This window comes from Tribolium castaneum, chromosome 1, assembly GCF_031307605.1.
Source record: "Tribolium castaneum strain GA2 chromosome 1, icTriCast1.1, whole genome shotgun sequence".
NCBI classification, from domain to species: Eukaryota; Metazoa; Arthropoda; class Insecta; order Coleoptera; family Tenebrionidae; genus Tribolium; species Tribolium castaneum.
This window is the reverse complement of record NC_087394.1, coordinates 10,416,940-10,430,235: the sequence shown is the minus strand read 5'-3', so window position 1 is coordinate 10,430,235 and position 13,296 is coordinate 10,416,940. Positions and strand designations below refer to the sequence as shown.

The window sequence follows — 13,296 nt, the reverse complement described above, 5'->3', positions numbered from 1 at the left end:
TATTGATAATAATTTTCGTTCATCTTATCTGAATACACAGAAATTAAACACGTCAAGTATGGATACTAATTAGGATATTATAATATAATTAAAAATTATAAATATAAACATATCAAGTTAAACAGATAACAAAAAGGTGAAAAATTACATAAAAAAAGGTATAAATTACGAATAGAGAGACAGCTAAATCGCAAGGGAACTAGATAAAAATTCATTTATACTGTAATAACATTCATTTATAAGGTACCTTTTAATAACGGTTTTAGATAAAAAATTTTCAAATAGCTACTATGTATAACTTATGCTTAGTTATGAATTTATATTTTGATTGATGAATGATCAAAATATCTAAATAACTAAATAAAATTATTTAACATGGATATAGAGAATGTTACGTAAAACAGATCGTTGTTATTAAACTTATTTTTATTTAGAAAAGAAAAAAAAAATTCTTCTATGATGTCTAAAATATTTAAAATATTGAAAATATTTAAAAATAATAAAGCTCGAAATAAGCTATAAGTACACACTTGGTTGTGTATGCACAGGTGAATAAATATAAAACGTGTCTCGAACGAGACCATTATAAAACGCAGTGATATATAGATTTGCTTTATAATCGCAAGGTTTAAGAAAAACCTAAAATAAAATACATCTTTTGAAAGGTCATTTGAAGCTGTTGCATTTAAACTACAATTTTGATTGTCTTATTTATTATTTAAATCAATTTTTTTATAAAAATTTACTAACAAATTTTGTTACTTTTGGGCACAATTAAACTTCACCCAGGTGTCTGTGTACTTATAGCTTTTTCCAAGCTTTGAAGACATCAATTTTAATAGATAAATAACCCGAAAACGGATATTCTTAGGTATAGGGAAAGCAGATGGAAAAAAAACATTAAAAAACATAACTTTATATTTAAAATAACAAAGTTGTTAACGATTTCCAGTATAACCAGACGTGCCGCGATTTTGAAAGCAAGCAAACAGGATCTAAAATGGATTATGATTATATACGAATTTTCAGAGGAATGTCGTTTATGTCTTTTTTGGAACAATACTTCTAATGTGTAGTTTAAACCGAACATCCTGTACAGTTTAAGTCATAGTTTTTAGTATCCCCCTATTAATAAATTTTTTTTCTTGTCTAGACATTTTTTTAGTTCAATTAATTCCTCTTGTAATTTATGGATTTTTTAAACACATTGGAGGTTAAAATGTTTAACTTAAGACTCCTCTTTTCCTTGTGCAATTTGTTTTGTTCCACCTTTTCTTCTCAACTTTTATTAATTGCGCTTTTACAGATTACTTAATTAAATTTTATGCTTAATGCCTAGACATTAAGATTGAACTACACTGAGCTCACCGTCCAGCCGGTGAAACTCAATTTTTAAGAAAAATAATACATAAAACCGTTTTTTTTTTCAATTGGTTGATGTTCCCAGGTTCACTTATTACCTCACAGATCAGTTCTTCTCGATTTAAATATTTGTAACCAAGTTATAACGGGGTAAACAGCGTAATAATCTTAATGTTTTTATGGAAAAACCTAGAGTTCAAATGGCATGAAAAAATATAGTATTACAAGTAAGTCATACACAAGACAAAAAAATTATCAAAAAACCTAGTACCATTTTTTAATAAAAAAATAAAATGGCTAAAAATTGAAGTTTTTTTTTAATTTTATTTTTAAATGACACTAACAAATTTTTTCAAATTTATGTATATTGTTGCTAAGGTCCGCAGAAAGTCACCATATTTTTTCAAGCAATTTGAACTTACAGTTTTTTTAATAGAACAATAAATTAAATCGACTTTCTAACCCGTTTAAACTCGGTTACAAATACTTAAAATGAAATACAAACTGACCTGTGAGGTAGTGACTGAATTTAGGAACAACATACAGTTGTAAAGAAAGCATTCTGTTTATTACTTTTTTAAAAATCTAATTTCAAATTTTGCGTTCACTCGTTTGCTTGAACAGCTCCTCTTCGGACGTTCTAAGTATAGTTCAACCTTAAGATAATTCATCTAAGAAGGCGGTGGTTTTTAGTACCTAACGTTTTTATTTCTAGATGGCCAGCGGTTTGCATACATGGAGATAAGTCGCAACAGGAGAGAGATTGGGTTTTACAAGGTACATAACTTATAAAATAAAATATGTGCAACTATTGTTTAAATTTTTTAGACTTCAGGACTGGTAAGGCCCCTATTCTCGTGGCGACTGACGTGGCGGCTCGAGGTTTAGGTACGTGGTATAGTGGCGTATTTTGCTTGTTTGATTTTCTAATTTGTTTATGATTTATCAAACGTGTTTGGCAGGCTAATAGCATTGAAAGTCGTTTGTTTTGTTTGTGTTTTTTTTGTTGGATCTAGTTGTGACTAGATGTGTTAGTTTTGATATTAGCCTGTCGACCAGTGTGCATGGGACAATGATCAGCAATAGCGATTATAAAATGGCCACTACTCTTTTTTCCAGAGGCACAAGCGTGTTAATGACAGAATCATTGTCATTGTGGCTGTGCCTCTCAATCGGACGACGGTCAATGTGCGCTCAGGCGGCCATGTTGGAGTCTGTGGTCTAGGACTGCCGGCTATAACCTGGTCGTGGGCGGGCGGCCTACTCGACGACGCTGCCCCACGCCGGACTCAGATTTGGGTTGGCTGGCTTGGCTGCGAGGCGCAGTGTCCGTCTGACACACACACTCGCTCCAGGTCTCGCGACTTGGGCGCTTCTGTGAGCTGACATTCCCATTGAAAAGATGCACTCTTTTGGTATGCATTTTATACAGACAAATCAATTTCAGATTATGATGCCAAATTTCTTTTCAAACATAATAGGTAGGATATGTGTTTGTATTTATTATTTATTCTTATTTGATATGTACTCTGTACTCGTACAATGTACCATCTACCAAGCGGCGAAACAAACAAGTTTATTTACTGCTCATTTATATTCACCTGTTCCAATCATTGTTGTTGCCTTTATTCATGGTTTTACGTACTTTCAATTGTTTTTACGATCGTTACGTCGGTAATAATAATACATTGTCGTTTTTAATGGGTACGTTACTGGTTACTTAACGAGTTTTGTAATAAAAGCGGTTAATAATCTAAACGACACGAACATATCGAACGTCATAATTGTTTTGTTTAGTACCAAGTGAGCAGAAAAGTGTTTGGCAACACTTTCAAATTTGGTACGAACATGACTACAAGAATCACAAACTTTAAGGCTCTAGACCCTCTGGGAGCTGGCGCATACGTTTTACGTGTAAACTGTTTTCACTGTTTTTAGCCGCAAATTTAGACTTGAAGAGTTTCTTGACATTTGCAGTGTTTCTTTATAAGTAAATGTAGGTCGAAGAGTCATTTTTGATTGAAATAAATGCCTAGATATTTTTTTATTAAATAAAATGTCTGTTAATGAAGTTGATACGAATTTTTGATAACGGTGCATTGTATTGAAAATTTAAAAAAAACATTTTATAGGAAATTTAAAAATACAGGCTTGAGATATTTTAGATTTTTGTTAACTGTTCTTAATTGTTAGATATAAAGCAAAAATTAAATTGTAAGTAGGCAACTTTTAATGCATCCTTCTTCGAACGCGTAGCTAGCTGGAAGAAGATTTATGACGGGTTTAGGACGCACCGCTGGAGGTAACCACCATTGGGGTGACCCACAAGATAATAATTTTATTGTATTTGTTCAAGACAGAGAAATGTATCGGCACAAATAGGAATTTTAGCGATTTCTCTAATAGTGGTATAAAATTAAAGCACATGATTTCGGAATTAATTTTTTTAACAAAATAATTAGGTACCTATAGATTTGCATTACGTTTTTTTTGTAGACACTGCTATCAACGTATCTTATGAGATTTTGAAATACGAGTAATCACGCTCGCTATTTTTTTGAATACTTTTAACAATAAAATTATTCCTGTAAAAAAAAATATAAAAAAAGATGATTAAAACTTTGGTTGTACTTAGCTTCGTTCTGCACAGGTTTTGTGATAGAACTACTGAGCTCCCTCACCACGACAAGGTGTCAACCCACTGAGGAACTTTTTTTTTACTTTTATTGTTCAAATTAAAAATTATAATTATTATTAAATTTTTTTTTCTTTATCAACAAAAAAGCCGCATGAATCTACCTTTATACCTGTGATCTGTTCAAACTTCTCCTTTGCTTTCTCTTCATTATCAATTCCCCACTGTAGTGGTTCGGGTAATTTTTTAAATTTAGATAATCCCACACGATACAAGATATCTTTTACAGCATTCGCTGTATTGGTCGTACATTTCATATTAATAATTCTTCCGAAATTACTAGCCGTTAATCTATTATTTCTTTCTTTATCCCACTGCTCATTATTACGTTGACCAATTGTTAACAAAGGAATTTTTAAAATATCGCAAGCAGCCAAATCATTCAAGAACTCATTTTTTATTTTGTCATATGTTTCTGTTGGCATGTCTATTATGTCATTAGTCGCACCATAATCCGAATCTGCACTTTGAATACGAATTTTTCTTTTATTTAATTTTGTAGCTTGAAGTTCTTTGGTTTTTAATAAGCGATTTGAAAATTTTGTGGTGTAAATGCCACTATTCCCTGATATTTTTTCCATAATTTTAAATACAAATTTGTTTTTGTTATTTACATTTACGACTGCCGCAAAGGATCTTCCATGATAAGAACCGCGTTCTGAAAAATTTATTCTTTTACCCCCAACAAGTTTGTTAACTACTGAATTAAATGACTCAGCAGAATTATTATCGACATCATACAATAGACTTGAAGATAAATTTGCAACTCGTTTTAATGCCTGCATGAACAACTCAAACAAGGAACTATTTTTAAAGTCAGAATATGCAACTGCATTTGTTATTTGACCAACTGTTTTACAAAAATACGTAGCGCACTTTGAATGATTACCAAAAATATGTGCAGGTCCATTTAAAATATCATTTTTCAGGTTTTCTGCTTTTTGATCGAAAGTACAGTTTTCGTTTTTTCTGTATTTTATCGAAAACAATTGCGGTTCTAAATTTCAAATAATTGTTACGCAAAAAAGTTTTTATATTTATGTCAGAACGAGGAGTTTTAGCGATTTCTCTAATTTTAGTACAAAAATTTCGTAGTATATGATTTCGGCATTCAATTTTTTTAATAAAATAATTAGGCCCGTATGGTCTTGCATTACGAATTTTTTTGTAGACGCTACTATCACCATCTTCTATGAGGTTTTTAAATCTTACGTTATGCATGTCTACTGATTTTTTAAATCCATCCAAAATAATTGCTGCTTCCATTGAAGTTGAAGTGTTTTTCCAATTTTTAAAACATTTATGAGGGGGCGTCGTTTGGTTTTTTTCTTATAATACATACATTTTTTACAATTTTTATTTTTAACTCCCACGTATAAAATTTTTTTAGTCCTTGCACCGACTATTGTTGCAACACCAGTAGGAACGTTTAGACCACGCACCATCCACTACAACTGTAATGTAAGGTACTCCATCTTTATCAATCTCACCGGCTTCGATTGCCAACGCACGCTCTTTTTGACCGGCTGCTAACATTTCGTCTAGAGCAACGTTTTCCGCGATATGTAAAATTTTTCCTTCGGTTTTAATATATGTTTTTTTATTAAGTTGTGGAATGTTCAAATCTGCGCAAAATTCTGTTAGTTGAGAATAACCAGCACCTATTGCTACTGTGCCACAGACAGCTGCTTCATTTATGTTATTATCTGCTTTTTCCGTACTAAAAGTCCCTGTTACTCCACACATACTACATTTATATTTAAAAATACTTTTAAAACCAAAATGCGCTTCATGTACTATGTCAACGTTGAAAAAACTGCAAGAATAAATGTCATGTTTTATGTTTTTTAACTCCGAAAATAAATGACCTATGTCAACAATCCTTCTACCGCTTGGAATATAAATTTGTTCTTGACTAGTATCTTTCTCAATAACAAATACTTCATCATCATCGGAACTTGATTCAATTGACTGAAAGCTACACTCCGCGAGACTTGATTTACTTGGAAATTTCGTTTTAGAACCCTTTCGTTGTTTTTCCCAAAAATTACGCATTATTTGTTTTCGACTTTTTCATTTTTTTGAAAAACTTAGTTTACTATTATTACCCATAATTTTAAATATACAAAGATTTCAACTATTTACAAGTGATATAATAAGAAATTAGGAAATACACTTACCAACCAGCAGTCGCAACAAATAATTAAATAAAAAGAAATAGATAAAATTGATATTCTGCAAAGTAACAAATTAAAAACTACAAATACCACTGTTTAAAAATTACCACTTATTACAAAACACTGTGGGGCAAGAAAGTGACCAGCACTCTGCAAAGACTCAAAGAGTAAAGAAGTTGTAGAACTATATGTTTTGATTATATATAAGTACCAACCACCACCCTAAACCCTCCACTAAATACCAGTTTACAGGGTGACTGAAAGGTATCGGTTCAAAAGTTATCCATTTAAGCATAAAAATGAATTCAGATTTTTATCCAACCCACTTAATTATTATTTTTTTTATTTTTTTAGCAACCGTATTAATGGTTTTTATTTTGTGTTCAATGATGTTCGATTTAATTTATTGTCGCATTCGTGAGTTTGTTAAATGTTTCGTGCACTAAAAAATTGTGGATTTTTAAACGAGTAAATAAAGTTTAAAAAAATGATCTGGTTCGAAGAATAAGAGTAAAAAAGGCAGTTGCTCCTCTTATACACGAGAATTAGCAGTATTGAAACTTGTTGAAAAAATACACTTGCTTTTATTTCAATCAGTCGACTAAAAGAACTCTATTTTTGAATACACCTTGTGTACCTACAACATTCCGTTTAGTTTCTGATAGCATATACAAGCTGATTCTTTTAGGACCTACATTAGTAACATTTTAACTTCTAATATATCTAAAGCTTTAAATCGACCATTCTGAGTCCAACTAAATTATTTTCAAAATGGCTGAATTTTCAGAATTACGAGAAATTGGCGCCAACTGTAAAATTTTAAATAGTAACCACCCATTTTTATTGCATTTTTGAATTCGCCTGTTGAAACCGAGTAAAATGTACCCTTAGTTGTCTATTTTTTTTGCATATTTTCATTTGCAGGAGTTTATTTAAATTATCACAACTTTTGAAACCTTTAACTTTAATAAGTGAATAATTCGTTTTGCATTTGATTACCAAAGATTCGAAGGGTCTTCTAAAATCTTCAGGATTGCCAACGATCAAGTTGCAAAGCTACTTTGATTTTTTGAAAATGATAATTAAAAAATGATTATAAAACAGTTTTTTCAAATGGAGTGACCCTGTTGTTTTGATGGCAATCAAAAGAACATCAATTTTTATCCAGACCTTTATTAACATCTTCTATATCTATCTCTTACAGTATTTACAGTAATCGCAAAAAATAGAATTTTGGCTCATTATTTCCATTTTTAATCAAATAAACTTTCGAAAAATACGGTAAAATTGTGCTATTAATTAAAAGAGAAGATTTGTTTACCATTTTCATTCAAGAAGTTCAAAATTCTATACCAGACTGAGTTACGTAATTCACTAAGTTATAATAAATAGTTGAATATTATTGTTTTACTGCGTATTTGATAATGGAATAGCTAAAAACTAAAAAAAATGAAAATTCGATCATTTTTAACGTGTACTTGATTAACTATGAAAATTACGAATAAAATCTGTTTTTTGTGATTTTTTTCAAAAACTGTAAGAGATAGGTATAGGACGTATTGATAAAAGTCACCGTAAATATCGATGTTCTTTTAATTTCTGTTAAGAAAATCGGGTCAATTGAAAAAACTGAGTTAAAGCTGTTTTTTGATAACAATTTCGAAAAAATCATACTAGCCATGAATTTGGACAGTTGACAATTTTGAAAATTCTAGAATACTCTTTGACCCTTCGGTTCATTGTATGTAAAAAAATTTATTCACTTATCGCAATAGGTTCAAGGACTGTGATGCCTCAGATAAATAAACCCTTTTAAATGAAAATTTTAACAAAAAAATTTACGTGTCGAAAACTATGACAGATAAGTACCAACAACTTTGGTAAATTTTACTCAGCTTGAGAATTCAAATATGCAATAAAAATGTGTGTTTACTATTTGAAATTTCAAACGTGGCTCCAATTTTTTATAGTTCCGGAAGCTGAGTCATTTTGAAAATAATTTAGTTGAAATCAGAATGATCGATTTGGATCGTATACAAAATTTTAATGCTCTAGCTATATTAAAAGTTAAAAAGTTTCTTATCTAGGCCCTAAAAGTGAGCATTAGAGAGCATCATTTCATTACATTATCCTTGCTGCCTTCAAAAACCTTAAAAAACAATAATGTTATGTGATTAATGATTATTGCATTATTAGCTTAGGCAAAGAATACGTTCATTAAAGTGATATTTTGTTTTTTTTTATTTGTGTATTATAATTTTTAAAGTTCACTCTTTTACAAAATCAGATACAACCTCATGTAAAAAATATTTCGTAGTCATTAATTTTAGCTTCTAATATGAATTGTGAAGGGTTTTTGAATGAAGCACAACTCTCTGGAAACTCTGAAATTATAAATTGGTGTAAAACCAAAGAGGCAACAGCAATTATCATTCAACCACCGCTTCTAACAATTTTGATTTTCCAGATGTAGAAGACGTAAAATTTGTAATCAATTTTGACTACCCGTCCAATTCCGAAGACTACGTGCACCGTATTGGTCGCACGGGGCGTTCGCAACGCACCGGAACAGCCTATACATTTTTCACACCAGCAAACGCCAACAAAGCGGCCGATTTGGTGTCCGTTCTCAAAGAAGCCAAACAAGTTATCAATCCGAAACTCCAAGAAATGGCCGACAATCGCAACTGGAGCTCGAACGGCAGTTCAGGTCGAGGTAAATCCATTAAAACAACCACATATTTATACAGGGTGTCTCAACGATTTGAAAAGGTCCATTATCGGCCTTTGAATATTAGAAAATTAGCACGTTTTTTTTAATAATAATAATAATTTATTTCTATCAATTTATACAGTTGTAGAATCAAAATTGATACGAAAAACGTCAGTATTATACACAGAAATAACAATAACATAAAAATAATTTTAAGACATAAGTCAAAAAACCTGTCTGTTATAGAATTCATTTAAAGTATATGGTTCGAGATTCAAAATGTAGTCAATATTTATTTTTTAAATAAATTTAAATTACAAAGTGTGCGTAGATGCACAGGTAAACTATTGTATAGTTTTATTCCTGCATTATAACAATTTTTTTCCGTCAGCGTAAGTTTATGTCTTGGTTACTCCAAGTCTACTTTGCGAGTGTTGTACTTATGGTCGTTAGTGACTTTAAATAGTAGATTCTGTTTAAAGTAAAATAAAAGTAATCTATATATGTATAAATCAGTTACTGTCAAGAAGTTAGTGCTTTTAAAGATGTTCCTACAAGTTTCAATATATTTTAAGTTAAACATAGTTCTCATGACTTGTTTTTGAGTGACAAATACTTTTGATATCTTTCCACTTTGCCCCCAAAATATTATACCGTAGCTTAGTAATGATTGAAAATATGCGAAGTATACTATACTTAGTTGTTCAATGTTAATGTATTTTTTTAAAATACGTATTGTAAAATGTACTGAGTTTAATTTTTTTAATTAATTATCTACATGATTAGTCCAGCTTAACTTATCGTCAATGCATATTCCCAGAAAATTAGTTTTCTCTATTAATTCAATTTCTTTAGATGATATTACAATTTTATTCGGTTTCTCTGTATTCTTGTGATTACATATTGCAAAATGAATGCCGTAGGTTTTTTCAAAATTTAACACTAATTTATTTTCTTTAGTCCAGTTTATTACCTTATTCATGCATATCTTTGCTTCTTTCATTGTATCTGTCATATTTTCACCCCAAATTAGTATGTTTGTGTCGTCAGCAAAGTTAACTGCACTATTGTTCTCTGAGACTGTTAAAATGTTTAATAGGTCGTTTATATAAATTACGAAAAATAAAGGCCCTAGTATACTACCTTGAGGTACACCTTGTTTAATTAGAAGTTTATTTGATGTACACTATCGGACAAAAGTAAGGCAACATGTTGAAAAATATACAAATATTGGTATTTTAAATTTTAAGAGTTGGTATTTACCTTCAATTTAATTTTATAATAAATGTTTAAAGATATTCTTATTCGTGTTGAAAATGGATAGCCTGTGGGTAATTATTATGACATACTACTAGCTTGAAATAAAAAAAGCCCGATATTAATGCGACAAAAGTAAGGCAACATTGTCAGAAAATATTTTCAACTCAAATTTTATTTGATTCAACATTTACATAACACTACCCAACACTAAAGTTTAAATAAATAGAACGAAAAATTCAATAATTTATGGCATAGCCGTTATTAAGTATATTTTTTGGCACCGTCTGGGCATTGAAGAAATTAATTTTTGAATAACATTTTCATCCAGATTTGACCACACTTCCTTGATTTTATCTACCAAAGATTGCTTGTTGGGAAATCTTTGTATCCGGATTCGTCGCTCTACCTCTTCCTATAAGTTCTCAATTGGGTTAAGGTCTGGTGATTGGGCAAGCCATTGCAAAACATGAATATTATTATTTTGGAACCACTCACTGACCAATGCTGAAGTGTGTTTGGGGTCGTTATCTTGCTGAAAGATAAAACGAAGAGGCATTTCCCATTCTACATACAGCAGCATTACATCTTGGAGTATGTCCCTATAGATGAACCGATCCATATTACCCTCAATAAAGCTCAACGGACCCACACCATTCCACGAAAAACACCCCCACAGAAAAACGCTACCATGACCATGTTTAACAGTGGGTGTAACATACTTGGGGTTGAATGGTGTATTGATTGGCCGTCTCACACGTTTCATTCCATCCGAATTAAATAATTTGTATCGAGTTTCGTCACTAAACAGAACTTTCCTCCAATCTTGCACTGTCCAATTCAAATGTTCTCTTGCAAATTGAAGTCTGGCGCGTCTATTTCTTTCGGAAATCAAAGGTTTTTTAGCAGCACGTCTACTAAAAAGCTTTGCTGCAACCAGTCTTCTTTGAATTGTTCGTGTACTAACTCCTACTTCCGGTATTTCCGCTATAATTTTAGATGCAGATTTTAGATGGATCGTTTTCCGAAATTCTTTTAATGCGTCTGTCCATGTTTATAGTGGTTTTTCATGGTCTTCCCGATTTTGGATTATTGTTTAAATGTCCTCTTTCGTTGTAGCGAATAATTATTTTAGACACGCTGTATCTAGGCAGTTGAAATCTTCTTGCAATATCCGCTTGTTTTTCATTGTTTAAGAAAGCATCTATCACTCTTTCTTTCAACTCTTTACCAATTGGTGTACCCGTTGGCATGGCTCTTGTTGCACAAGACGAACTGTTAATATTGGCCTAACAAATTTAATTAACATTAATTTCTATATTTTTCAAAATGTTGCCTTACTTTTGTCCGATAGTGTATATACAGTACTGTTTTTTGTTATTGTGACCTGCTGATACCTGCTGATAAGATGTGATCAGCTTTAACATAATTCCTCTTATGCCGTATTTCTTTAATTTACTTATTAGGTTGTTATGATCTACACAGTCGAAGGCTTTGGAGTAATCTAAGAAAATTCCAAGAACCACCTTTTTGTCTTCTAATTTATTTAACAGAGCATTAGTGAAGCTAAATATAGCTGAGTCAACAGATTTCCCGTGTTGGGATGAATTCAGTAGCTGAAATTTCATTAAACAGTTAGTAATTCTGGAAGATATAACAGTTTCAAAAATTTTAGAAAACGATGACAGCAGACTTATTGGCCTATAATTTGATATTAATGTTAGGTCACCTTTTTTGTATATAGGAAGAACTTTTGCTCGTTTTAATTGTTCTGGGAAAATTCACTAATCTAAAGGGTTTTGAATAACATAGAATAAAGGTGCGCTAATTTCTTCATATCAGTATTTAATTATGTTATTAAATATGTCGCCAAAGCCTGTACTTTTCTTATTTTTAAAATTTTGAATTATAGTAATAATTTCTTGACTAGTAACTGGGTATATGTACATAGTTTTAGCATTGGATGAGATCGTATTTGACTTACTTCGTACAAAGGGTGCTGAATTAATGAAATACTGGTTAATGCCATTAACAATCTGCTTAGGATCACCTTCGATTTTTTTTACTTCTGCCACAAATTTTGTTAACAATATTCCAAGCACATTTTGATTTATTGTCTGCATTTTGAATCCGTTGTCCATAGTAATTTTTACGTGCCGCTTGTAGAGCCATGTCGTATTTTTTTTCAAATACTTATAAAGAATAACATATTTATCGCCGTAGATTATTTTTTTGCATTTTTGGATATAGGTTTTAACACTGATGTTTTAAGTTAAATTCAATAATGGGCGTTTTCCACTCGCTGGGACAGACTGTATCTGATTTAAATATCTTCTAAATATTATTATATAAATTGAAAATAGGGCGCAGTCGTTGGGGCAGAGGCCGAGGCCACCAGCCCTCGCACAGGTCTGTCTCCCGCTCCAGGTCGCGGTCTCCTCGCAGAGGAAGACGCGACAGAAGTCGATCGAGAGACAGAAATAGGAGAAAGAAGTCGCGTAGCACAAGCAGGGACCGCAGTCCTCCCCGTAATAGCAAATCAGCACCCTCTCAACAGCCCCCTCCACAACCCTTGATGTCGTATCAAAATATCCCGCCACCGAATACATTCACATACTCTTTGTCCAATGGATCGATGTTCTTTAATGCACCGCCCCCACCGCCACCCACACAGGGTGTCACAGGGTTGTATTACAACTACACAGCGCCGCCTCCAGCACCTCGTTGATGTGAGGGTTGGTTTACTGCGGTACCTGACGATGGTGTGGAAATTGTCCTCTTGGTTAAATAATCTCGGTTTTTGTATTATGTAAATATTACAGATATTTATTTTAACTTGACTAGGTTAGATGGGGTGATTATTAAAAATTGTGTTCATCGTCGGACTGTCAAACTCAAATGTCAAAATTTTATACTCAACAGGAAGGCCAATAGTGTTGCCAATGGATTTTTTTGACACAATATTTTATAGTCACCCGGTATTTTACATGATGATTAATTGTACTGTTCTAATATTTTAAGACGTCTATTGATTCTCTGTCAATTATTTATTTCATACTTTTGCAGTAATAAAATAGCTGTTTTAGTTGAAA

The 13,296-nt window shown here is 31.8% G+C and overlaps 2 protein-coding genes across 3 annotated transcripts in view; both read left to right on the top strand.

The window, feature by feature from the left end:
* LOC661233 (probable ATP-dependent RNA helicase DDX17) overlaps positions 1-2,748 on the top strand; it is a 9,814-nt gene extending 7,066 nt beyond the window's left edge. The window contains exons 5-7 of the mRNA XM_064359737.1: positions 2,078-2,139; positions 2,191-2,267; positions 2,482-2,748. Coding sequence (XP_064215807.1) covers positions 2,078-2,139; positions 2,191-2,267; positions 2,482-2,748 — 406 coding nt within the window. The remainder of the gene's footprint in view (positions 1-2,077; positions 2,140-2,190; positions 2,268-2,481) is intronic.
* LOC135267321 (probable ATP-dependent RNA helicase DDX17) lies at positions 2,499-13,296 on the top strand. Of its 2 annotated transcripts, none has more exons than XM_064359599.1 (3): positions 2,499-2,777; positions 8,702-8,950; positions 12,568-13,296. In XM_064359599.1, exons 1-3 carry the CDS (start codon positions 2,765-2,767, stop codon positions 12,930-12,932), a joined length of 627 nt encoding a protein of 208 aa, XP_064215669.1. In that variant the 5' UTR covers positions 2,499-2,764; the 3' UTR covers positions 12,933-13,296. The 2 variants fall into 2 exon arrangements, with proteins under 2 accessions (XP_064215669.1, XP_064215668.1); XM_064359598.1 differs by having other exon boundaries at positions 2,499-2,843.

Coding starts and splice junctions, on each gene's coding strand:
- LOC135267321 (XM_064359598.1), top strand. CDS start 2,765: ATGCACTCTTTTGGTATGCATTTTATACAGACAAATCAATTTCAGATT. Junction 2,844..8,701: donor TTTCTTTTCAAACATAATAG/GTAGGATATGTG, acceptor TTGATTTTCCAG/ATGTAGAAGACGTAAAATTT. Junction 8,951..12,567: donor GAACGGCAGTTCAGGTCGAG/GTAAATCCATTA, acceptor AATTGAAAATAG/GGCGCAGTCGTTGGGGCAGA.